Source organism: Ovis aries, chromosome 12 (assembly GCF_016772045.2).
Source record: "Ovis aries strain OAR_USU_Benz2616 breed Rambouillet chromosome 12, ARS-UI_Ramb_v3.0, whole genome shotgun sequence".
NCBI lineage: Eukaryota > Metazoa > Chordata > Mammalia > Artiodactyla > Bovidae > Ovis > Ovis aries.
Genome location: NC_056065.1, coordinates 60,656,273 through 60,684,108, shown reverse-complemented (window position 1 = coordinate 60,684,108; position 27,836 = coordinate 60,656,273). Strand labels below are relative to the sequence as shown.

At 34.6% G+C, this 27,836-nt stretch overlaps 1 protein-coding gene across 8 annotated transcripts in view; it reads right to left on the bottom strand.

Annotated features, from left to right (window-relative positions):
- The window catches only part of CEP350 (centrosomal protein 350), a 156,668-nt gene that overhangs the window by 31,462 nt on the left and 97,370 nt on the right, over nucleotides 1–27,836 (bottom strand). For 5 of the 8 annotated variants that reach the window (XM_060396665.1, XM_027975924.3, XM_060396668.1 and 2 more), the window contains 7 exons: nucleotides 27,275–27,459; nucleotides 26,723–26,810; nucleotides 20,551–20,697; nucleotides 18,361–18,518; nucleotides 9,989–10,188; nucleotides 2,216–2,427; nucleotides 81–225 (listed from right to left, as the gene is read on the bottom strand). In XM_060396665.1, the coding sequence (XP_060252648.1) occupies nucleotides 81–225; nucleotides 2,216–2,427; nucleotides 9,989–10,188; nucleotides 18,361–18,518; nucleotides 20,551–20,697; nucleotides 26,723–26,810; nucleotides 27,275–27,459 (1,135 nt within the window). Of the gene's footprint in view, nucleotides 1–80; nucleotides 226–2,215; nucleotides 2,428–9,988; nucleotides 10,189–11,307; nucleotides 11,431–18,360; nucleotides 18,519–20,550; nucleotides 20,698–26,722; nucleotides 26,811–27,274; nucleotides 27,460–27,836 lie in introns of all 8 variants that reach the window. The other 3 variants (XM_060396663.1, XM_015099343.4, XM_060396664.1) reach the window with 1 other exon arrangement.

Here is a 27,836-nt window from a genome sequence, read left to right as displayed (position 1 = left end):
CAGTCACATAGAGACAAAGCTTATTAAAGAGGAATTCAAACATAGTTCAAAGAAAACTAACTCCTTCCTTGTTATCTTACCTGACTGTGTCATAGATAATGACTCATCTGACCAACTATAACAATGTTGATGGGACTTGATGGGCAGACGACTGTGTGCTCCAGTCCTATGACTTCCTTTGCTAGACTCTTCCTTTGACATAGACATGCAGCTCTTGGGAAGTGACTGTTTAAACAGAAATCAAATAAGAACTGTTCTGTGATACAGTTATTAAATTCTAGTTAAAACTTAAGATACTAACAAGTTAAAGATAATATTTACAAAGAGTTTTAAATAACTTCATGAAATAAAAAGTGAAAAAAAGTTTGCAAATTACACAAAAGATTTCAACTTTTTAAAGTATATGGAAAAAGTTATTTAAAAGCATGCTTTTAAAGATGTTTATGATAGACTATGAGTGGCTACTGAATCAGTGATATTTACCCCTTTATTTAACTTTAAAAATACTAAATATGGGTGTACAGATATTTCTTTGACATAGTGATTTTACTTCCTTCTGATACATATCCAAAAGTGAATTTGCTGGATCATTTGGTAGTTCTTCAATAGATGAATGAATAAAGAAAATGTGACATCCACCCACCCACACACACAAATACTATTCGGTCATAAAAAAAAAAAAGGAAATCCTGTCATTTGAGACAGAAGAAAGTCAGAGAGAGAAAGACAAATATTGTATGGTTTCACTTATATGTGGAATCCAAAAAAACTCCAACTCATAGAAAAAAAGATCAGATCTGTGGTCACCAGAGGTGGGGAGTAGTGGGTAAGGAACTGGCTGAAGCTGGTCACAGGTATCAGTTTCCAGTTATAAGATACATAAGTACTGGGTATATAATGTACAACATGATGACTATATTTAACACTGTTGCATGGTATGTTTGAAAGTTGCTAGAAGAGTAGATCCTAAAAGTTCTCATCACAAGGAAAAAAATGTTTTTGTAACTATACAAGATGATGGATGGTCACTAAACTTACTACTGTAGTGATCATTTCACAATATGTGTATGTCAAGTCATCATGCTGTACACTTTAAATTCACAGTGCTAAATGTCAATTATATGTCAATAAAACTGAAAAAAATTTAATACGAAATAGGTACTATCTTTATGGAAGAAAAGAAGATAGGAAAGGGGGGAGGGAAGAAAATAAGAGCATAAGACGACTGCCCACACTAGATTACTTATTACAAAGGGAGTAATTTTTACCCTGGTATCAAGAGGAAGTGAATAAGCCTGATGTGGTTCCTAACTGTTAACATCATCACTTTCTATCCCTGCGATGGTGGGCAAGTTACTCAGTCTGCTAAGCTTCAGAGTGAGGCTTAAAACATTATCTAAAGAATTGCTGTGAGGATAATCTACATAAGGCATTCAGTACACTACCTGGCACTTGATAAACACCCAAATAAATATTACTTTTTATTATAAAAGTGACTTTAAGACACACTAGCTTTGACTTTCTTATATGGTCCATTTTGAACTTAGGTGGATTCTTTTTTCAAACACAAAGTGGCTTTTAACAATGTTTTTGTTCACTTACATATTTAATATTATTAGGCTAATCCTTCATACACATTATAAAATTAAGCTTAGAAAAAACTAAATTTCTAGCGTAAGTTTTTACTAGGCAGTTTTTTTTACTAAAGTATAGAATTAAGGGCAATGTGAAAAACCTCTTTATTCTGAAGTGACTACTATTCTAATTTAGAATCCATATCCATTTCAGATCTGCCTTAAAGAGATGAAGCCACTACTTTGATGAAGATATAGAGCAGTCATTAACTAAATTATAGAAAAGGCACACTGGTATGGTTTAAGGTCTTATTGTTTCTATTATGTGACAAATCGCAGACTTTAATAAGAACTTGCCCCACACATTATCTTTATTAAAGACTTTAGAAGTTCCTATCTCTGTTTATTAAAAACTTCGTAGCATATAATTTTATAAATGCCACTAAAACTAAAATTCATATATTTATAAATTTTTAGGAGTCAATGAAAAGCTTTATTTCTACTCAAATGTCATGTACTGTACGTTACAGGTATGGGTGACAGTCAATGCTTCCTTAATAGCAAGAATATAAGTTAATAATATACCTTTCAGATAGGTTTTTTGTAAAGAACCTTTAAGATATAAATATGTATTAACTTACATGTTTACTAGGCGAGGTAGAAGATTCCAGTTCTTGTGAAAAAACCATGTCTTCAGTAAGTATACTATGATCTGGACTCCCAGGATGCTCCTGAACTATGGACTCAGATGGTATATACTCAACGGCAGGGCTGCCCAATTCTTCTGGAATAGAGCTTTCACTGTGTAGATGAGAGTAGGAAGGTACTGGAGATTCTGTTTCACTCACTATTTCTAGAAGAGAAGGTGAAAACAAGAAAAACTACACAATCATGGTCAAGGGAAATGTTCATCTGTTAAACTTTACATTTGTTTTTAGCATGATTTCACTAGTTGCATTTTTATATATTTTTTAATCCCATCACTTAATGAATCACATTTACTGTAACATCCTTAAGTCTAAGAATTTTGGCTGATGCAAACTGAGAGACATTATCTGTAACATATAGTCAGCAATGATAATGATAGACAACCTGAGTGTCTGTAAAGATGCAATTACAACTCATACATTTGTTTAGGAAAATGGAAACATATGGAAATCAGTCCAATCACTTTGGAAAGCAATTTGGGAGTATTTGGTAAAGATGAGAAAACACTTTATGATCTAGAGATTCTACTTCTAGGTATATGTCCTAGAGAAATCTTGTATACGTGCAGCAGGAGACATATACATGGTTATCAGCAGTATTGTTACAATAGTAAAAAACTAAGTAAAATGATGGCAATTGCAGCCATGAAATTAAAAGATGCTTACTCCTTGGAAGGAAAGTTATGACCAACCTAGATAGTATATTCAAAAGCAGAGACATTACTGTGTCAACAAAGCTCTGTCTAGTCAAGGCTATGGTTTTTCCAGTGGTCATGTATGGATGTGAGAGTTGGACTATAAAGAAAACTGAGCGCTGAAGAATTGCTGCTTTTGAACTGCGGTGTTGCAGAAGACTCTTGAGAGTCCCTTGGACTGCAAGGAAATCCAACCAGTCCATCCTAAAGGAGATCAGTCCTGGGTGTTCACTGGAAGGACTGATGTTGAGGCTGAAACTCCAATACTTTGGCCACCTGATGCAAAGAGCTGACTCACTGGAAAAGACCCTGATGCTGGGAAAGACCCAGGGCAGGAGGAGAAGGGGACGACAGAGGATGAGACGGTTGGATGGCATCACTGACTCTATGGACATGGGTTTGGGTGGACTCTGGGAGTTGGTGATGGACAGGGAGGCCTGGCGTGCTGCGGTTCATGAGGCCGCAAAGAGTCGGACATGACTAAGCCACTGAACTGAAGTAAAATGAATAAATTGTTGTATATTTATAAACTGAAATGTTAACACATTAATACAAATGAATGAACTGTATGCATCGATGGAGATATACTATGAATTTTACTCAGCCCTTTTGGAACTTGTAGCACTGTCTTGCCTCTGAAATTTCCTGTCCACTGTGGCCTCGGCTCTAAGAAAACAAATACTGTTGACAGTAAACAGAAAATTCTTGACATTATACTTGTATAATCTTAAGAATGTACACTGCTTTCATTCTGTCACCATGGCTATAATGCCCCACAAGGATTAAGTTATATTTTGGCTCAATATTGATAAAATTAGGTATCAGTTACTATTATTATCACCATGTGCTCAGTTGTGTCAGACTTCTTGCGACCCCTTGGACTGTAGCCTGTCAGGCTCTTCTGTTCATGGGATTTCCCAGGCAAGAATACTGGAATGGGTTTCCATTTCCTTCTTCAGGGGATCCTCCTGACCTGGGGATTGAACCCATATCTCCTACTGGCAGTCAAATCCTTTACCACTGAGCCACCTGGGAAGCCCAACAAAAGAAATACCTATACCCCCCAAAATGTTTTACTTTAATAAACATTTACAAAATTACAGTTAATAAACTGCCTGTATATACCATATTTTATCTATTTATTTGTTGATAGAACTTCATCTTTTGGCTATTGTGAATAATGCTGCTAAAACATGGGAGTACAAACAGCTCTTTGAAAACTTGGTTTCAATTCTTTTTGGTGTGTATATATATATATATAAACCCAAAAGTGGAATACAGTAATTCTATTTTTAGTTTTTTGAGGCACTGATATACTATTTCCATAATAGTTAGAACTATTTTACATTCCCATCAGCATTGCACACAGGTTCCAATTTCTCCAAATCCTTGTCAACATTTTTTTTTTTTTTGAGAATAGCTTTCCTAATAGATGTGAGTGTGTACTTCACTGTATTGCTGACTTTTGAAGAGTTATATTTCAATAGGAGTCTAGCAACATTTTGATACTTTCAAAGAAATATGGACTATAGCAGAAAAACACTGAAACTCTGTAAAATGTTTAATCTGTAGGTGTTGTCCAATATGGTAGCCATCAGCCTCATGTTGCCACTTATATAGCAATTAAGTTCAATTTCTCAGTTCTACCAGCTAAATTTCAAGTGCTCAACAGCCATTTAAAAAATCAGGCTTTGGAAAAAAGTCCCAAGAGCTCTTCTCTGAATAATATTTTATAATGTTTTATGAAAGAAAGATATACTCCTTAATGATGGACACCTGTCAGATTTCTTGGACCCCAAGCTTACTTTTAATCCCTCATTGATTATTTGATGATTTCCTGCCACACGAGTTCCTTGTCACCCAAGACAGAACCCAGAAAAGCCAATTGGCAGCTTCCTTGCTGGGCACTGGAACTTGGGCATTGAAACTAGGTGTCCCAGTAGAAGACCTCATTACAAAAGTGAATAATGTGAAAAGGAAGGCTCCATGTGGACTCTACTTTAGGTGGCTTTTGGTAGTGACAGTGGATTTTTCAGAGGTTGCAAAGTGGTGCAGAAGTGGCATGAATGGGGAATGACAAAAACAGTAGTTTTCTTTAGTGCTCTGGTGAGTAGCTGCTAGAGCAGTCTTCTCATCAAGCCAGTTCTCTGCTGTGGTTTTAGAGCTTCCTCTAGAAGCTCAGTGTAGAGCTGGCTTTCCAGTCAACTCAAAATTTTATTAACCACTACATGGTCTTCAGAAAGTAATTTTTCTGCTTGGTCTTAGTAAACTTCAGTTATTCCAACAATGTGCCCTAATGGGTAAACACAATTCTTTTTCTTAGTTTTTCTTTTACTTACGTCATTTAGCTCATTAACTACACTACTCCTAAGCAATATTTGGTGAGATTGAAATTGTCTTTATCACATTTACCCAGTAACACTTTCCATGATCATATAGGTCAACAGTTCCTGACAGATGGAGGTTTGAATAACAACAACTAGTCTTGATTTGCCCTCTAGACATAGTTGGAAATGTTTTCTACTTCTATTACAGCCAATGATGAAACCTGAGAAACTGAATCTGTTTACTAGGTCCTCTTAAATCTCCTTTCAAGATGGACAAGTCTAGCATAATTTGAGGCTACAGAATGAGGATGTGGAAACTGACACGGAAGTAAGCCTTTACTGAAGAAACTAAATAAAAATCGCTAAGGATAAAGAGGAACACTACAGATGAACCGCATTCACTGGATCATTAGCTCTATGTATCACTTGGTATGTATAGCTAAACAACATACCGTTTAGTTTTGTTTGCTTTTAATTTTCTATAAAAGAAATCAAACTGCTTACAGTCTTCTGTGATTTGAGATTCTTATATGTTGACTTGTATACTGTAATTTTTTCATCTTTACTGAGCATAACATGTAAATATACCACAATTTATTAATCCATTTTCCTATTTAATGTGGGTGGTTTCCTTTTTTTCCCCTGGCATTTCAAATACTGCTGTTATGAACAATGTCACATATATCTCCTAGTAGAGATAAATACTTACAGATATCTATATGTATATCTCTATAATATCAGTATTTATAGATAGCTTTATTTATATCCATTTATTATCTATGTAAAAGTTCTCTACAGCAGTGGTTTTAAGATTTTTTTACCTTTATCATAGTATTTATCCTTACTATGTATGACATAATGATATTTTCTATTCTATTTCAATTTTAAACAATGCTGACTATAATCCACTAAACAGATTTTATGCATCTCTAATGGGACAAACCAGAACTTGAAAAACAATGCTATAAGACAGCAGTTCCCAAACACTTTGGTCTAAGGACCACTTTATACTCTGTAAAAGTACTGAAGACCCCCAAAACTTAAGTTTATGTAGTTATAGACACAGTTATATCTATCAGTATTTACCATAACAGAAATTAAGATCCATAAAAATTTTAATTTATTAAAAAATAAGAGTAATAAGCCTTTATGTGTTAACATAAATTACATTTTCTAAAATTCAACACAGTACTTTTTTTGAAAAAATCAAGTTTAGTTGAAAGGAGAGAAACTTTTATTAACACAGTAAAATAAAATCTTTAATGGCTGGCTTAACAGAAGACAGGTGGATTCTGATATTTACTTCTGTATGCAATCTGTGGTTATGTGTTAATTTGGCTGAAGCGTATGCAGAAAATCTGGCTTCACACAAATGATACATAATAAGAAAAAGGAAGAGTATTTTAACAGTATTTACAGGTAATTGGATATCCTTTTTTAATGTCACACCAAAGGTGGACAATTAGTTTCTTAAATGTTAGCTGTAATGTGAAATCTTACACCATTATCAGTGAACTTTTCATAATGTTACATTAAAATCTATAGTCCGATCTTTCACCTTAATAGGATCTTTTACCCATACATGATTTTCTAATCCTCACTGGTCATTTGGAAAATATTGGTTCACTGAGTTATTAGGAAGATCTTTTCAAATATTCGCACATTTTATCACACAATATGAAAAGATGACTTTGACTGATATCATCACTCATACCAGAAAAGTCTGGAAAGCAGTCAAGCTCACAACAGGGGAAATAGCATTGCTAAAACCCTAATCTTCACTTGAAAGTTTTAATTTTATTATCAACAATAAACACTATCAGTTGTTTTTCTTGAAAAGTCAGAGCTGCTTCATTTATTTCTGAAAAATTGCTTATAAATACTCAAGAGTGAATAACCACAGTTTGTTGGTCATTTAAGTAAACATGGTACCACATGAAAAAAAATGGCTAGTTCAGCTTGCACATCAAATAACTAGCTTTTCTTCAAGATAAACGTCATGCTTTGGCAAACACAAGTGCTTTATGAACATTTTCTATTTGGTCACACAGAATATTAAAAAGATATGTATGCAAAGTTGAGATTCAATAATTAATATTTAAATTAATTATACAAATATTTAAAATTACATAAAATGTAAGAATGGCATGTTTCTACTGTGAGTACAGGGTTGTGAACAGTACGACAACCACTATGTGATTTGGCTCTACTGCCTTGATTCATATTAACACATCAGCAATTTTACCCACCATTATTTTTACACTATCAGTGTAATGCTGACACAGTAAAAAAGGCAAACAACATGTCAGTATTATTCAGACCTTCTGAAAGGATCTCAGAGACCAAGGACCATACTTTAGGATTTATACTTGGCAACAGAATTGCTGAATTACAGGGCATACGTACCTGGCTCTATTATTTTTATTATTTTATTGATGATTTTTAATGCCTCACCTTTCAACCTGTTTTTCAAAGTAGGTTTAACAATTAACACTTACATCAGCAGTTCTTTGTTCCACCTACAAACCAACAGGTTTGATGGGTGTTTTCAATGGGGTGAATGATGGCTCCCCCCAAAATATGTCTATGTCTCAATCCCCAAAACCTGTGAATACAATCTTATTTGGAAAAAAGGTCTGTAGATGTAACAAAATTAAGGATCTCATGATGAATCATCTGGGATTATCTGGGTAGGCCTTAAATTCAATGACAAGTTTCCTCATGAGTCAGAAGAGGAGAAAGACAGAGGAGAAGACTATTTGAGACTGAGTTAAAAGCAGACACAAGGAATGCCTGTAGCATGCCACCAGAAGCTGGGAGACGAAAGAAAGAACTGTGTCCTGGACCCTTCAGAGGGGGCACACAGTACTGCCAACACCCTGATTTTGTACTTCTGGCCTCCAGAAGTGAGCAACCAACAAGAACCCCCCACCAAATTTGTGGTAGTTTGTTAGGACAGCCCTAGGAAATGAACATTGGCATGCAATGGTATTTAAGATTTTATGCTCTGATTACTAATGAAGTTGAACATCTTTTCATATGTTTATTGACTGTTTATAGAGTTTCTTATTTGTGAACCATATGCTCTTTTGCCTATTTTTTAAATGTGGCTGCCACTTATTATTGATTCACAGGAGTTGCCTATATATTTTTGATACTATTCCTTTGTCTGTTGTATATGCTGCAAATACGTTGTTTTACTTTATGGTGTATTAATAAACAAATAATTTATTAAAGTCAAATTTATATATCTTTCCTTTTATGATTTTTGTCTTATATAATGTGAAAGAAATCTTTCCAGCCCCTTGATGTCATAAAGATATCCTTTTATATTGTCTTCTAAAAGTTTTACAGCTTAAATTTAACATTTATACTCTTCTCCCCAACTAGAGACAGATCTTTTCATATTGTCAGGTAGGGACCCAACTTTATTTTCACTTCTGACAAAATTTATTGGAGATTCACGCCTTTCTTCACTAGTCTCCTGAGTTATCTGTGTCAGAAATCAACTTTCATTTACTCACAGGTCTTTTTCTGGGCTATTTGTTTAACAGTCTATTTGTCTATCTCTGATAACAAAAATTAGAAGCCTAGCAAGATTTCTTTGCAAAGTTTGACAGCTCCTTTTAAAATTTATATGAAAAAGCAAAGGACTAAAACACAATGCAAGAACTTACCAGTTTCAAGACTTTTAGAACTGCTAAGTTCTTGCATTGTGTTTTAGTCCTTTGCTTTTTCACATAAAATTTAAAAGGAGCTGCCAAACCTTGCCAAGAAGTCTTGCTAGGCTTCTGCTTTAAATTGTCTTGAATCTATCATTAAATTCATAGAGAATTAACATCTTTATGATACTGAATCTGTCATGACTATGGAAAAGTTCTATTTATTTTGGTCTTCTCTAATGTTTCCTAAGAAAATTCTAAATTTTTCTCCATAAAGATCTTGTATACTTTTTAGAATTTATAAATGGCATCTCTTTTAAAAATTAGATTTTTCTAACAGATTTCTGCTTATCTATAGACATGCAATTGAGTTTTATTTGTGGATTGTATATCCAGCAACTTTCTATCCCTTTTTAATTCTAATAACTGACACGTAAATGCTGGGTTTTCTATGTGCATAGCCCTCTCATCTGCAATAATGAGAGTTTTGCTTCTTCCTTTCATTCTACAGGTGAAAATAAGCAACTTTGATCTACAAATTCAAAGGGAAAAGTTTCTAAGTTTTATCATTAAAATATGAAGTCTGTTAAAGGTTTGGTTTTTTGTTTTTGTTGATAAATAACCTATATTGGGTAAAGAAAGTTTCCTTGTATTGCTGATTTGATTTGAGATTTATTACAAATGTTTTAGATTTTATTAAGTGTTTTTTTTCTGAATCTTTGAGATATATGTATTTTTTTCTCCTTTAATCTTTTACCACATTATCAATTTTAGTATGTGTTAAACCCTACTTGGTCCTAGAATAACCTATTTCCATTTCATGGAATTTACCCATTTGTTCTAAGTTTTCAAGTATATCAGCATAAAAGTATTTACCATATTTTCTTATCTTTCCAATTCTGAAGCATATATGTTTATATCACCTTCTTTACCCTTAATCATTCATATTTTTTAAGATAATGAAGTAAATCTTTCATTTATGTCAGGCTTTAGAATGTAGTCTGGACAGTTAGTATTTATTACCTTTCTGTTCGGCTCTCTGGTCCTCCAGCTCTTTCTTAGGAGTTTTAGGTTTTATCAATTCTTTGTCCCAGGCAGCCAAAGCTTGTTTTTCCATTTGACGAATTTCTGCTTCCTCTGCATCTAAACGTCGCTTCCACTCTAACAGCTCTTCTGCATGTTGTCGCCGCTGCATCAGTTTTTGCTCTCGTTTTGTCAGAAACCTATGGTCGCACCATGAAGAATAGTGAGAAAACAAATTTATAAGCAGAAATCACTTAAAGCGGATTATTACTCATTATATTATCAATAAACTATATAACAACAGGACATTCATAATATTCCTCTGAAAACAGTTTTTGAGAGAACAGAAGCTTTGTAAGTGATCTTATTCAGGAAATGAGAGAATTTATGTTCTACTTGTAGTTAACTGTTTGGAAGATTAGCAAAGGAAAAACAGTGGTAAATTCAGAAAAAAATTTTTTCAGAATATTCAGCCAACCATGACTGATAGTACTTTTATATTCATTCTTCATAGGTGATTCTTTTTTCATAACAGAAGGTATAAAGAATTTATTCTGAAGGCTCAGACCAAAAAACACACACACTCAAAACAATAAAGACCAAAACAACAACAACAAAAACCCCCAAAATCCCAAGCAAGCAAGCAAACAAAAAACATATTCTTGTCCCTTTTTGACCTTTATTTCAAATTCAGTCTGGTTTTGCTTCAGGTATAGTGAAGCATTACCTGGGAGATGCCATGTCAAGTGATAATCTATATCTGTTTTTCATGGAGAGAAACAATGAGCACCACAGTCAGATGCCTTACACATAAAACATAACTATTTATTTACTTGAGTAAAAAATAAGGATGCACCAAATCCTCAAACTTCTCAATTTAACCCAATCTCTGAAATTAGATAGCCTAACAGATCTTGGCTCCAAAGGGTTAGAGAATAGCATTGATTTAGGAAATGTTATTTGAGAAGTTAAAAAGCTTCTATTAAGCTCTCCTCAAATGTAGATGCCATAGCTAAATAAAAAGTGGGCTGCTCATATTACAAGTGTTAGATCTGTAGTGGTAGCTAATCAACAAAAAGGCATTCACATATCCAACAGACACTTGATAAAAAGCACAAGAACTGTCACTCTACTTTTTGAACAATCAGCATGTCAAATAATTTTGGGAACAAAAAGGTAAAATCTATAGGACATTTGACAAGAGGCCCCTAGGCTGTTAGGAAAAAGAAAGAAAGAAAAAAAAAAAAAAGCAATAAAAACAAGCAAAAAGAACAGAGCATGCTCTATCAAAGAGTGCACTGAAAAAGGTGCAAAGTTACCTGACCAACTGGTTGTAGATATACAGCTGGAATTTGGGATGAAGGTTGGGAAAACAGACACTGAGAGAGGCCCAGTGATGAGACGTAAAGACAGAGAAGAAGTAGTGAACAGGAGAGCAGTGTCTACAAAATAAGGAGGAAGATTTTAAAACCAAGAGATCAAGACGTAGAAAGAATGAGAAAGGGAAAGCATAAGAGCTGAGCACAGAACTTTAAATATGCTTCCTGAACAACATTATACGCCACTTGGTTAAAGCAAGTGTTATACTTTGTGTGACATATAAAACATTTGCTTTTATAGATCTTACCAATGATTTCTGAATATACATGCCTTTCTTCTCAGATGTTGCTTAACCATCATCTATACTTTCAGGTAAATTTATTTGTGAGTAAAGTAATGAGGAGTGTGAAGCTAAGTAAGTTTTTTTCTCATAAGCTTTAACATAGAGTACAACAATTACGGCCATGAACCTCATAGCAATTCTATACATACATGTAATCTTTTTTTTTTTTCATACATGTAATCTTAAACAAGTAAATTTTGTACCTGTGTCTTATCATATATTTTAAACTTGAATTTAAATTTAAAAAGCACTACATTTGCCTTACTTAACTCACCATAATCTAGCTTGAAAATAGTTTAGAAAATTAATTTATAATAAAGATATCTTGTTCATATCTACAACATAAAACTTACTGCTAACTGGACCTAGTGGAACTATCTTGCTTTATATTTAACAAAGGCCCATTTAAACAATAATACTGGAATACCCGTTCTATAAAACATTAGGGTACATAATTATGAATAAACTAAGTAGGAATTCCCTGGGAATCCAGTGATTAGGACTCAATGCTTTCATTGCTTCACTGCAATGGCCCAGGTTCGATCCCTGGTCGGTGAAGTAACATCCTGCAAGCCACACGGTGTGGCTCCCCCACCCCAAAAAAGAGAGAATAAACTAAGCTAGTTCCAGTAAATACTACCAGTAGTTTAAAAGAAAAAAAAAAATCATGCTGTGGACAGTTCAATCAATCATAAGGTTAAAAGTAGTAAGAAATTCCATATGTTAAACTTTTAAAAGTAGGAAAAAAGCACTAGTTTCTTTTTAAAAAATTTTTAAATAAATCATTGTATATATGAAAGGATACATAAGTCTAGTAATAGGTTTAAAAAGGTTAATTCTCTTTGACAGAGCATGCTCCTGCTCACATGCACACAGTAACTTGTAGATCAAGGCCAACACTTATTGCCTTGGAAGAGCAAGGAATAATCTATCAGTAAGTCACAGATGTGAGAAAATCTAGGTATGAATCCAGTCACTCATTTGGAATTTAGAAAGTATGAAGAATCTTGACTACATGTATATCTTTAGATAACTACACGTATAGATGATTTCAAGTCTGTTTCCCCACATACAACTTAATATTCACTTTCTCTCTCTCTCCCTCCTTCTCTCTATTGTTTCTGGATTGCCTTGATTTTCTGCACCGAAGTGCAAGGAAAAACAATTTTACCAACTTTCAATAAGACACTGCACTCTTCCTTGCCCCTCTTTATGAATGTATAATAAGCTTATTTTGATGCCAATTATCAAAATATTATGCAAAAACAAATGTACTTCAAAAAAGATTCAAAAATTCTATTCGTAACATTCAAATATCACCCACCCTCTTAAGTATATAACAGCTAAATGCATGCATGACCTAGTAGAAAAAGTAGAATATTGGAACATGTGAAATAAACTGTAAAAAAAAAAAAACATATTAAATGTTTTTGTCCAATTCAATATAGAGAATAATAACTTTCTCTCTTAGAACAAATACTAATCATTTACTTCTCATTTACAAAGATTAAAGCATATTCAAAAGCTCTAGGGTAGATATGAACAACAATAGAAATGCTAAAAAAAGAAAGCAGTATAAGAGATAGTATTAAGAAAAGTTTAAAGCTAGAATTTCTTCCCACAAACATGTTCCTTACTTAATATACATATATTCTAGAATTCAAGAGGGTCCTCCAAAAGTTGATTAAAATTGAGATAAAAGCAGTAATACTTCACACTAGAGTTAAAAATCCTTCATGATGCTGCACAAGTAAGACAAAATTATGAATGATGGAGACACAAATGCCTATACTCATAGAAAATGCTACTGATACACCTTATGCTGTTGTCTAGGCATTCCTCAACAAGGCCTCTGGTGGTTACAGAACACTGGATGAGAATGAGACAAATGACAGATTTAATCTAGTATGGAAATAGTGTTCCTACAATGCTTAAGCCTAAGAAATTCAAAAGAAAGTCAAAATGTTAAACTCTAACATTTCAGCCATGCAGCTATTGAACCTTGGTAATCAGCCACTGAGCACTTGCCCAGCTTCAATAAATACTTTTTAGAAGATTAATTTCTACTAAGACAACTTTAAGTTAAAAATAAAGTTACAAAATTGAAAACAGATATGCTAACTCAATTTTCACTGTAGCTGGCTGAAGTCCACAGGGCAGGGTTCTAGTTCGAGCTCTGCCATTTGCTACCTGTGTGACCTAGGGCAAGGCACTCAATCTCTATTGGCCTCAATTTCACCCTGTAGAACCAAGAGACTGTAATAGACAACTTCCCTAAAATTCCCTAGTTTCAACATTTTATGATTCTTTCTTCATTTAAGTACCTTCTCACATTTTTTGAAAAATACATAAGTCAACACATTGCTAGACCATGTAATATGAGAAGCCTTTTTTCCCACTGAGCTAATAGTGCATTGTATTCCAACGGATTCTGAAACTACGTTACAATTTGAAAGAGAAGAATTATGATCTAAATTTTAAATAAAACTTTCAGTTCTAAAGTCATCTGATTCTGAAAGCTATTAAACAACATATAAAACCTAACATCTTAAATTATTTTAAATTTTTTCTGGCTCTAAACAATTCTTTCATTCTATATTGTTACAGGTAAAAATGAAACTGTGCTCCTAATTTTAAAATGAATCAATTCTCTCATTTCTAATGATATTCAAAAAAGATAAATGAGCATATGGATAGTACTGACATAAAAGAAAACACAGTCTATTTTTCCTACAGCAAAATCTATTGAATTGTTTAATAATCTGCATATACTGTACTTAAATAAATGAATACAGGCACATTATCCTTAATCTAGGAAGTAAAGGAAAAAAAGAGCATATTATTAGACTATCAGGATTTATTCATCCACTACATTTAGTCTAGAACTTTCTCTAAAAAAACTGTATATCTAATTTAGACAATGATATTTAATAGTGTTTAAAATTTTAATTAAAATGTCTTATTTAATGGAATAGTGCAAATCCAAAGTATTTAATTTTGAACACTCATCAAGAAAATCTCTGTGATATATACTCTTTTTAGTAAAAATGTCTTCTTCTGAGTTTTCTTAGCATTAGAGTTTTATATACTTTACTAAAGGAATCTGATATTTATTCTTTTTTCTATCTCAACAGTAAGCTTTTCAAGAGCAGGGTTTATGTTTGATTCATCTTCATGTTCCTCAAAACCTACTATATTCACACAATTCTCAGTAAATAATTGCTGAGAGAATAAGCATACAATTAATAAATAAAGAACAAGCTGCTGTTAACAAATGAAAGAAAAAGTGCACTATGTCCTATTTTAACACTTAATGAGGAAGATAACATCATTCTTTCAGTGTTTCATTTGCTCAGTAAATAATTTTCCTAAAACAGATCTGTCAACTTAACAGGAAGTCAAATGCATGGTTTTTTCCCCATGAGTATCTGTTTCACAAGTTTATACTGTAAATAATTCCCCTCACAGCAGTAAACAAAACTCAGATTTCATTTACCAATAATTATTAAAAAACTGAGGTCTAAACAGTGTGGCTTTTGCAAACATACTGATATTTTTATTGTAACTAACTTTTTCCATAGTTTAAATTTCTTTTGCTTTTCACTATATTGAGAAATGGAAATTATTTCTAAAATGTCAACTTGTTAAATAGGTCAAGAAAAGCCACAGATTAGAAATTTTAACAAAGGTATTATTGTTTCAGGGAAACATTAATGAAGGAAATCTTTAATTGTAGCCAAGAAGAGTTTCAACATTTCAGGAAAAATATTTATCATAGAACAAAGTTCAAAGAGTTAACAATAAGCAGTAATACATAATGAAAAAGTTCCTCCCAAAGTTATCTTAACTTATCGAGAAGGTTGACTATTTTCTGACAGGTATTTTATAATAATAAAATAGTAATCTCTTGGAAGACTGCCTTTTCCAATCTACAAAACAAATAATAGTACTTAGTAGCAAAGGCTTAAATGATTTTGTCATTAGTTATTTACTGTAGCAAATGACTACAAAATTAACTCATTCTATTTATTGAGCTGACATCCCAATATTGTTGAAAGAGATTGAACTCTCAAGTTTTGGTAATCTGAACAGTATTCAAAAATTAGTTTTCACATTACAGTAGGGGTCTGAACTCCATAGGTCTACCTACATGTGGATTTTTTTCAATAAATACTGCAGTACTGCATGACTGTGGTTGGCTGAATCTGAAGACGTACAACTGCAGATACAGAGGAACCATGTATATGGAGGAATCACAAATATTAAAAAGCACAGACACGACTTTGTCGACAAAGGTGTGTATAGTCAAAGCTATGGTTTTTCTAGTAGTCATGCATGGATGTCAGAGTTGGACCATAAACAAAGCTGAGCACCAAAGAATTGCTGCTTTTAAACTGTGGTGTTGGAGAAGACTCTTGAGAGTCCCTTGGATTGAAAGGAGATCAAACCAGCCAATCCTAAAGGAAATCAGTCTTGAATATTCATTGGAAGGACTGATGCTGAAGCTGAAACTCCAGTACTTTGGCCACTTGATGTAAAGAGCTGACTCACTGGAAAAGACCCTGATGCTGGGAAAGACTTGAAGGCAGGAGGAGAAGGGGACAACAGAGGAGGATGAGATGGTTGAATGGCATCACTGACACGATGGACATGAGTCTGAGCAAGCTCCAGGAGGTGGTGACGGACAGGGAGGCCTGGCATGCTGCAGTCCATGGGGTTACAAAGAGTTGGGACACGACTGAGCGACTGAACTGAATTGATCATAGAAGTTATAGGTGAATTTTCAACCATGTAGATGGTTAACATTCCTAATCCTTCTGTCCCTCACTGTTCAAGGATCAACTGTACATTGTTCCAGAGATTTAAAAAAAAAAATCACATAACAATAACCTCCCTTTTTAATGCACTGCTAGTTTTGAAAAATACTCCTGTTCATCCTCATATTTCAGCATCATCTTCTGAACATTAAAACTAATTTCTTTGCTGTCTTTACCCCTTCCCTCCCATAAACACAAAAGTATTGTTTCAAATGATAAATCAAGAAGTCACTGAATGCCTTAAGGCCTATTCTCTTTGACAAATTTCTCAAAAATTTATTGCAGTAGTTGACAAAGGAAGGGAGAGCAATGTTTCAAAAAATTCTAGGTGTTTAATATTTTGGGCTCTGGAAAATAACAAAACTTAGAACAAAGTCAATATATTCAACTTTTAATTTGTTATTTAGGATTTTTAAAATTTTAACAAAATTGGAAATAAACACCACATAAACTGACTAATCTTAAAAGCAGAATAAGTATTTCCTTCCACAGATGTGATTAAAATTATTAGAATATTATTCACAGAGACCAGTAATGAAGATTTTACTGGTATAGACAAGCAAGAAATCAATGAAGAAATTTCCCGTGAAGCTATTTTTCCTCCAACACTTATGACCCAAAGGCATTTACGAGGCAGATAGAAAATGTTTAATCAGTTACGAAAATTTGAGATAGATTATTCTGAATTAAAGATCCCTGGAGCAATATAGTATGCCCACATAGGCTACTGGAAAGTTTGTCAGGAAAGGAAGAAAGAATTCCTACTTGAATATGTCTTAACTGGTCTAGTCCATGGAAATCTTAGAAAAGGCATTCTTATAAAATACGTAAATATTCAGTATTCACTCCCTTATACTTTTTTAAAATTTATGTTTATTTTTTAAACTTATTTTCATAATCAATTTAGATACTTTTAAGTTGTGAAATGCCAATTTTAAGTTACTGAAATGCAATTTCAATTGAGCAATAAAGTGCCAGTGTACAACACTGTACTTACAGTGAGTAAGATTTGACTTAGAACTGCTTGACTGTTCAGAACCTAAATCATAGGCTAATATCACATAGAAACACAGAACATTAAATTTGGTGATGCGTAGTATACTGCCAAAGGATATCAAGGTACAATTTAAGTTCAATCTGTGGCCCAAACTGCTAACATAAAATAGCAATCAACAAAAATTTTAAAGGACCTTTCTTCCATATTTAAAGAAGGTAGAAAATAGTCTACAAGCAGCTACTTTATAAGTATATTTAATTAAATGTACATGCAAAAAAGTAAACTGTCAGGTAAATATCTTGATATGGTCAAAGCTGGCATATCCAAGTAGTAGTAGCTTTCTCCAAGAGTCTTTAAAAAATAATCCTTAGAAATATTTTAGAAGAATGGTAGATAGCCAAATCATTCAACATCCTGGGAGAATTTCAGACTTTATGGTTCAATTGAGCAACTGAGAATCACTCATGAGTTTAAGAGTTCACTCTTCTACTTGCGTAAGCCTGAGAGTTGTCAGAGTCACAGGATAAAATCTCAAGCTATACCACTGAATTGTTTTCCCAAGTTAGTGGAGATGTCCTCACATTTCAGAGAAGATAAAAATTTCACACTTACTCATAACTTTTAATAAAAGCAAGGAGAAAACATTATCATGGGTATATCTGCAAATACTACTTTAGTTTTAAAATAAGAAACCTGGCTGTATTTTAAAAAGAGAAAATTTGTTTTATAAATAAGGTCTATAGTTAATTGACTTCCAGGATGACTTAATCTACTAAAATGCAGCTGAAGCCATAAAATATTATGTTGTATCCATCTAATCTAATGAAGTACATTAAAAATATTATTTGTTGCTACTACTTCCAGCATAAACGAGATACTTTAAAAAATGAATTACTTTTCATCCATGCGGCTTCTCATTTTCTTCAGTTTCTGCATAATGCTGCTTGTTTCACTGCTGGAGATTGAAATAGGGGAAGGACTGCGGGTCTCCAAGTCAGTTGGAACAGGACTGGCTGCTTTACTGTCTTTTGTATCATCATCACTATGAGACTCCTGCAAACAAAAAGGGGTCAAATGTTATACTGGAATTTAAGATCTCAAACTAATTTAAACACTGTCATCTCAAAATTAATTTATCCTCTAAACAGTATTTGTAAAATAGCTGAAATTAAGGTATTACTTAAAGGGCAAAATTATACTGCACAAGTAAAATGTATATATATGTCCTAACACAGTCCCTAGATTTGTTGCTTACTGCTAAGTCACTTCAGTCGTGTCCGACTCTGTGTGACCCCACAGAGGGCAGCCCACCAGGCTCCACCGTCCCTGGGATTCTCCAGGCAAGAACACTGGAGTGGGTTGCCATTTCCTTCTCTAATCATGAAAGTGAAAAGTGAAAGTGAAGTTGCTCAGTCGTGCCCGACTCTTAGCGACCCCATGGACTACAGCCTACCAGGCTCCTCCATCCATGGGATTTTCCAGGCAAGAGTACTGGAGTCGGGTGCCAGTGCCTTCTCCAAGGAGGAACAAAACCTGAATAGCACTGAGCATGCCTAGCACCAGATCTTCATTTCTAAATAAGTATCCTCTTTGGAGAAACAGCTGAAACCAAGGTTGAGGCAGGAAAAGTAAAAAATGACTGGAACATCTTGTTTCAGAAAGTAAGAAAGTGCTCAAAGACTGATGAATACATGTCAAAAGGACACAGAAAACTGCTTAAGAGGCTCCGAATGGCCCAACTTAAAAAAAAACTGAGCATCACAATAAATAGTGATAGTAACAGATTTTAATGCTGAGTAAAATAGGAATCCGTGAGTCCATACTGACATAAATAAAAGAAGAAATTTAACTCTGATGAAGAACAGGAATTAATGTAGTCTCAAAATACCATCATGCAAAGTACTTATTAATCACAAAGGGAAAGAGGGTAACTATACAGTGAAATATGGTAGATGCTACCTTCACTGTATAGTTACCCTCTTTCCCTTTATGATTGAGTCAACATCAACCCATTCCAGTATTCTTGCCTGGAAAATTCCACGAGCAAAGAAGGCTGGCAGGCTACGGGACACGGGGTCACAAAGAGTCGGAGCGACCGAACATGTATGCACACACATCAGTAATGAGATATATCAAAATCAGGTACCACCAGATCGAATGCAGAGAAGAACACACCATCACATCTGTGATATTCCTGCCAAAGATGCATAAACTGAATCTAATTATGAGGAAGCCTCAGACAAACCCAACTTGACCATTCTACAAAGTATCTGGCCTGTAATCTTCCAAAATGTGAAGGTCATGAGAATCAAGGAACCTTTCCAGACTGAAAGAGACTAAAGATAAATGAAAACTAAATACAATATGTGCTTCTGAACTCACCTTTTGAAATAAGGAACACTATTCTGACAACTGGAGAAACTTGAGTAGTGTTTGCAGATTAAATGGTAGTAATCTGTCAATATTAATTTTTTAGCAACATAATTCTTGCTCAGAAAATCAGAGCTTTTTTTAGTGTTTGAAACTTTCTATAAATTTGAGATTGCTTCAAACTTTAAAGTGTATTTTAAAAATCAAACCAGTGAATATTAAAGTATTATTTAACCATATTTCTACACAGTCTGAATCTTCCAACACTACACTGACACTACAATATTTCAGAATAAGTCCAATTTTGTTTTTGTCTGAATATCTCCTTTAGCCTTGTATCATTATATAAGACATTAGACAGCTGAAAGAGGTATCACATAAAGAGCAAAAAAATTAATTCCTCCCATTAATTCTGAAGAATATATTTGGATTGATCAGCAAAAAGCAAAGCTCTTTATCCCAACTGAGTTTATAAATGGTGGAAAACATTTTGAAACTAATATATGACTTATGTGTCCCATTCAAAAGAATAATCCATGGGGAAAATAAAATTAGAACTCTCATTTTATATAAAGGCACATATATACAACTTTATCCTGGTGCATTACTATATCACAGTGTTGGGATGAATACACATCCATCATGTAAGGAGGCAGAGTTAGGTGTTAGCAAGCAACATGAGGCAGAAAACACACAAGAATTTCATGTAGTTTACCAGTTTATTCTCCCCTGCAGACTTCAGCTTCTCCTGCAGTTTTATGGTGGTCTGTCGGATCCTTTCTATCTCCTCCTGCTGTTTAAGAATCAGCTGTCTTTCCTTCCGAGCTGCCTTATTGGCTTCTTGAAGACGTTTAATTTCTGCCTAAGGTTTAAAGATTTAGGACAGGGTTCAAAATTTGGAGAAGACAAATTCAACCTAATATTTTGAAAAGAAAATCCAATCATCACATATACGAAACTACATACATAAAGAACTTCAAGATAAAATAACACTGAAAAATTTTTAGTAGTGAAGGAGGAAAAATCTCTATCACTGTAAAATAATTTAACATGATTTAATCCTTAATTTAAGTAATTATAACCACAACAGAGTGATAATTTCATATCCCCTTCTAAAACTTAACATACCTTTCACATTTTTCCATAGTGCCTTTCAATCTTTACAGTTATTTGTTTAATAACTGCATATCATGTAAAGTAATTAATATAATCATTATTCTATTGTAAACTCCATCCAAAATAATGCTTTAATGCCTATAATTGTTTCATACCATGGGCTAGTTCTTTAGGAGAGATTCCAAAAAGTAGGACAAACAAGTCAAAGAGAATGAATCATTTTATGGCCCTCAGAACAGTTTTTACAATTGCTTTCAGAAAAGAATTTTCTCCACATAAAATGCCAACAGAAAACACCTAAGACAACATTGCATCAAACATTCTCCACACAGGATATTATTTTCTGTTGCTGCTGCTGCTGCTAAGTCGCCTCAGTCGTGTCCAACTCTGTGTGACCCCAGAGACAGCAGCCCACCAGGCTCCCCTGTCCCTGGGATTCTACAGGCAAGAACACTGGAGTGCATTGCCATTTCCTTCTCCAATGCATGAAAGTGAAAAGTGAAAGTGAAGTCGCTCAGTTGTGCTCGACTCTTAGCGACCCCGTGGATTGTAGCCCACCAGGTTCCTCCATGCATGGGATTTTCCAGGCAGGAGTACTGGAGTGGGCTGCCACTGCCTTCTCCGTTTCTGTTGCTAACAGTGCACAAAAGATGACACACTTCACCATTAATATCATTAAAATTTAACAATTATCCTTTTTTATCATAAATTTCTTGTAATCTGTTTTCTCATCAATAACCATAATAAAGATGTGAATAACGTATTATAATTTCTTTAAATCATGTTTGAGAAATTTTGAAACTATCTGAAAATGCAGGAAAGTGCACAATAAACATCTAATTTCCAAATTAACACCTGTTAATATTCTGTCATATTTCCTCTTAGTCTTAAATTTTATAAAGAACTAAAATATTACAGATAACACCAGTTTGCAAACCCCCACCTCACTCCCTAAAGGTAACCACTAACATGGTATATACACTTCCATGGTATACAGCTTTTTAAAATTCTTCTACAAATATTTATAGTTACCTGCAAAAATAAATACACTGTTTGGTTTGTATAATGTTTTACAATATTTTATAAATAATATCATACATACATATTTTCAATCTTGCTTTATTTACTAAATGTTGCTTTTATATGTCTCCATGTTGATTTGTCCCTAAATTCTGCATAAAATTACATTGGAGTATATATATTTCATGGATCTGTTACCCCTATGGTTCGATGAGGTTGCTGTCTACTATTACAAATAATACTAAAATCAACAGCCTTTCACTTTTTTGTCTCCTTGGGTGCATGTATAAAATTCCTCTCAAGCGCAGTTCTCAAAGTACAGTCCATGGTTGATAGGGGTTCCTGAGATCCTTTCTGGAGACTCTCAAACTATCTTCATAATACTAAGACATTATTTGTCTTTTCACTTTCATGTGTATACAATGGCATTGTGTACATTTTTAAGAAAATAATTCTATTTTCTAAAACAAACAAAATTAGTGAAAAGAGTAGTATTTAGATGTTTGCAAATCTTTATTGTCTGGCTTGATTTTTTTGTTCTGACTTGAGTATTGGGGTTAAAAAATTTTTTTTAGGTAGAAGTAGAGAAGAGACAAGAAAGCCTTCTTCAGCGATCAATCCAAAGAAAGAGAGGAAAACAACAGAATGGGAAATACTAGAGATCTCTTCAAGAAAATTAGAGATACCAAGGGAACATTTCATGCAAAGATGGGCTCGATAAAGGACAGAAATGGTATGGACCTAGCAGTCAAGAAAATTAGAGATACCAAGGGAGCATTTCATGCAAAGATGGGCTCGATAAAGGACAGAAATGGTATGGACCTAACAGAAGCAGAAGATATTAAGAAGAGGTGGCAAGAATACACAGAAGAACTGTACAAAAAAGATCTTCACGACCCAGATAATCACGATGGTGGGATCACTCACCTAGAGCCACACATCCTGGAATGTGAAGTCAAGTGGGCCTTAGAAAGCATCACTATGAACAAAGCTAGTGGAGGTGATGGAATTCCAGTTGAGCTGTTTCAAATCCTGAAAGATGATGCTGTGAAAGTGCTGCACTCAATAAGCCAGCAAATTTGGAAAACTTACCAGTGGCCACAGGACTGGAAAAGGTCAGTTTTCATTCCAATCCCAAAGAATGCTCAAACTACCGCACAATTGCACTCATCTCATATGCTAGTAAAGTAATGCTCAAAATTCTCCAAGCCAGGCTTCAACACACGCTATTAAAGTAATGCTCAAAATTCTCCAAGCCAGGCTTCAACAATACGTGAACCATGAACTTCCTGATGTTCAAGCTGGTTTTAGAAAAGGCAGAGGAACCAGAGATCAAATTGCAACATCCACTGGATCATGGAAAAGCAAGAGAGTTCCAGAAAAACATCTCTTTCTGCTTTACTGACTATGCCAAAGCCTTTGACTGTGTGGATCACAATAAACTGTGATCACAATAAACTGAAAATTCTGAAAGAGATGGGAATACAGACCACCTGACCTGCCTCTTGAGAAATCTGTATGCAGGTCAGGAAGCAACAGTTAGAACTGGACATGGAACAACACACTGGTTCCAAATAGGAAAAGGAGTGCGTCAAGGCTGTATATTGTCACCCTGCTTATTTAAGTTATATGCAGAGTACATCATGAGAAACGCTGGACTGGAAGAAACACAAGCTGGAATCAAGATTGCTGGGAGAAATACCAATAACCTCAGATATGCAGATGACACCACCCTTATGGCAGAAAGTGAAGAGGAACTAAAGAGCCTCTTGATGAAAGTGAAAGAGGAGAGTGAAAAAGTTGGCTTAAAGCTCAACATTCAGAAAACGAAGATCATGGCATCTGGTCCCATCACTTCATGGCAAATAGATGGGAAAACAGTGGAAACAGTGTCAGACTTTAGTTTTGGGGCTCCAAAATCACTGCAGATGGTGACTACAGCCATGAAATTAAAAGACGCTTACTCCTTGGAAGAAAAGTTATGACCAACCTAGATAGCATATTCAAAAGCAGAGACATTACTTTGCCGACTAAGATCTGTCTAGTCAAGGCTATGGTTTTTCCTGTGGTCATGTATGGATGTGAGAGTTGGACTGTGAAGAAGGCTGAGTGCCAAAGAATTGATGCTTTTGAACTGTGGTGTTGGAGAAGACTCTTGAGAGTCCCTTGGACTGCAAGGAGATCCAACCAGTCCATTCTAAAGGAGATCAGTCCTGGGTGTTCTTTGGAAGGAATGATGCTAAAGCTGAAACTCCAGTACTTTTGCCACCTCATGTGAAGAGCTGACTCATTGGAAAAGACTCTGATGCTGGGAGGGATTGGGGGCAGGAGGAGAAGGGGACAACAGAGGATGGCTGGATCACGGACTTGATGGACGTGAATTTGAGTGAACTCCGGGAGTTGGTGATGGACAGGGAGGCCTGGTGTGCTGCAATTCATGGGGTCGCAAAGAGTTGTACACAACTGAGCAACCGAACTGAACTGAACTGATGGTTGATTTATAATATTGTATTAGTCTCAGTGTACAGCAAGTGATTCAGTAACACATATTTTCTTCAGATTATTTTCCATTATAGATTATCATAAGATATTGAATATAGCTCCCTATGCCATATAGTAATTCCATGTTGCTTATCTATTTTATGCATAGTAGTTTGTATCTGTTAATCCCATATTCCTAATTTATCCTATCCCATCCTCCACCATGGCTTGATTAAAAAAAAAACAAACCATGCACTGATTATTTGGAAAATGTCTAGTTCACTCAGTTATGAAGATCTTCCAAATGTTCACATATTTCATTATACAATACCAAGAAAATCACAATTATTATCAGTATGATCTTATAAGAAAAATTCTTTAGTTTTAGGTGGTAGATAGAAGTTTTTACCACTGGCAACAAATACTGTCAATTGTCTTCTTTGAAGTTCAAGCACACTTTGTTCATTTTTGAGAAAATGACTGTCAAATACCCTATTCTGAATAAACATAGTTTGTCTCTGGATAACTCTTTCAGGTAAGAACAGTATTCCACAAAAAAATGTGGCTAGCTCAGCCTGCAGCTGAAACAACTGTACAAATGCTTTCCCATGAGTTAATCACCTTCCCGAAATATCCAGGATACATGCATTGTAGGCTTCCCATTCCTGTCACGCAGAATATGAAAACAAGTATTCAAATGCCAACATAATAAAAATAATTTTACTAGACTTAATCAAGACATTCTTTAGTGAAATTAGCTTTTTTTTGCTGCAAGTGTACGGAAGATGAAAGACTACTAGTAGTTTGGTGCCACTGCCTTGATTTGTGCTAAATAAGGCCTCAGCAGTTTTACCCACCACTGCTGTTGCACCATTTAGTGCAAATATCAATACATAAAAACGGCAAATTCACATCTCACTGTCCTCATGAAAATAGTTTTGATCTCCTTGTCCCATGAAAAAGGTCTAAGGGATTCCCAGAGCTCCACAAACCACCTACTAGCTTAGGCCCAAGTTTCTAAATCAATTAATGTATAATTTCACCCAATCCAAGACTAGCAGAAAGAAAATATTTTTTTAATGGGTTTTAACCCACTCCAGTGTTCTTGCCTGGCGAATCCCAAGGACGGCAGAGTCTGGTGGGCTGCCGTCTATGGGGTCGCACAGAGTCGGACACGACTGAAGCAACTTAGCAGCAGCAGAATTTATTAAATATTTACCAGGCAATGTGAAACACATTTTATATATGTTACCTCATTTAATCCTCACAACCACCGTATGAAGTATAATCTCACTTCAACAAGACGAGGAGACTAAGTCTCAGAGAGTTACTTAAACTTGACCATGATTACACATTTGCAGCTGGCAAAGCTGGAATTCAAGTAATAACAACTAACATTTATTGAGCATTTACCTTTGTGCCAAGGTTGGTTCTAAATTTATTATATATATTACTCATTTATTCCTCTCAACAACAAAGTATGTTATTACTATTATGATCAGTTTACAGAAAATGAAACTGAGGCACAGATAAGTAACTTTTCAAGATTATAAAACTAATAACTGGTAGATCTGGGATTTTAATCTAGGCAATCTGAATTTAGGGCTTCCCTGAAGGCTCAGTGGTAAAGAATCTGTCTGTCAATATGGGTCAATCCCTGGGTCGGGAAGATCCCCTGGAGAAGGAAACGGCAAGCCATTCCAATATTTTTACCTGGGAAATCCAGTGGACAGAGGAGTCTGGTGCGCTCCAGTCCAGGGGCCCGCAAAGAGTTGGACACGACTCAGTGACTAAACAACAACAGACAATCTGAATCTAGAGCCTGAATTCTTAACCATGACACTACACTGCCTCTCCAGGATTCAAATCCCAGGTCTTGCTAGGTCCACTAAGCCTAAATATTTGTCAATTTGTAATTCATGTAACTTAAAAGTCTATTTAGGGAAACAATGACTAAAAAGTTAAGCCAACTAGACTCACAAATATTATAATTTTTAAAATACACATACCAAAACACAATTGTACAATATTTTACACAGCAAATGAAAGCAGAAGGTTTGACTTAATACGGTATTCTGTTAGCAGTGAAGTACAATCCTAATTTAGAAGAAATAAAACGGGCAATCAAGCAACTCTTGCAATTATAGTAGTACGCATAAAGAGTGGTTAATATCAACTAAATCTCCTTCAATGAGATAATAAGCAAAAAAGATTAGGCAAAATAATAGATTTCACAATCTAAATTGTCCCCTTTGTTTTTCCTAACATACCTTTTCTTGCTGCAACCTTAAGAGCAAACCACGCTGTTTCTTCCGGAGTGGGGGCATTTTATCATCTTCACCTTTATCTCGTAGATGTCTGCAATCATTCCCATTGAGACAAAATTAGTTTAAATTCCTATTCTAATATCAAGAATTCTCAACCCCTTAAAGTTTTTAAACCATTTAACATTTTCAAATGGAGAAAACAGTTGCTTCATCCAGCAATTCCTATCCCAACCAATATTTTATTGGATATTTGATATAAGCAAATCTTAGACTATGTCCTTTAAAGACAGAATAGCTTTGAGAATCTATAACACAATAAAGTAATTAAGCATAAAATAACAATATAAGAGTCAGTTAAGTGATGAGAGAAATGCAAAGAGAATTTATGAGTAGGAGGTCTTGAAAGCAACATGATTCAACAATGACTGCTATACTTCTAGCCTGAGAAACAGGGTTGATCAAATTAAATGAGGAAACAAAAACATCTTTAAAAACAAAGCATTTCATGAAAGGAGAAACTGAACAGTCAAAATTACGTTCATTGAAAGAACTTACTTTTTCTGATGCTCTAACCAGGCTAGTTCAGCTTTAGTTTTCTCCTTCAAGGCCTTTTCACGGAGACGCAGGAGTGAAGACTGGTGAGCTGCTCTCATTTCCTCTTCTTTCATATACTGTCGAACCATCTCCATAGTAAATTTAGAAAAGCTGTCTTGTCCTCCTGAGAATGGCATGCTTAGCTCCTGAGTCAGAGAGTTTAAGTCATCTTGATCACTGTCTATAGCTTTTGGAACTTAATTAACTTCATTAAAAGAGGTATGCACTTATAGAAAGGCTGCCAACCATGTTAAAGAACATTCTTCAAAAAAAAGGCACATGAGAGAGAAAGTAACACTCAACTGCTAATTTATTCACCCAATAAAATTTTAACAAATAACTAGAGTAAGTCAGGCACTGTCCAAGGGGATGTAAAGATGTAAGAATTTGTCCCTGTTATCCAAAAGGCTTAAAATTTAATAAGAAGTATTATATAAATGCAATTTTTTAAATGGAATAAAGTGTTATAAGACTGAAGTGAATGAAAAAGCTCAAGACTTAACTTTGGCTCACATCCTCAAAG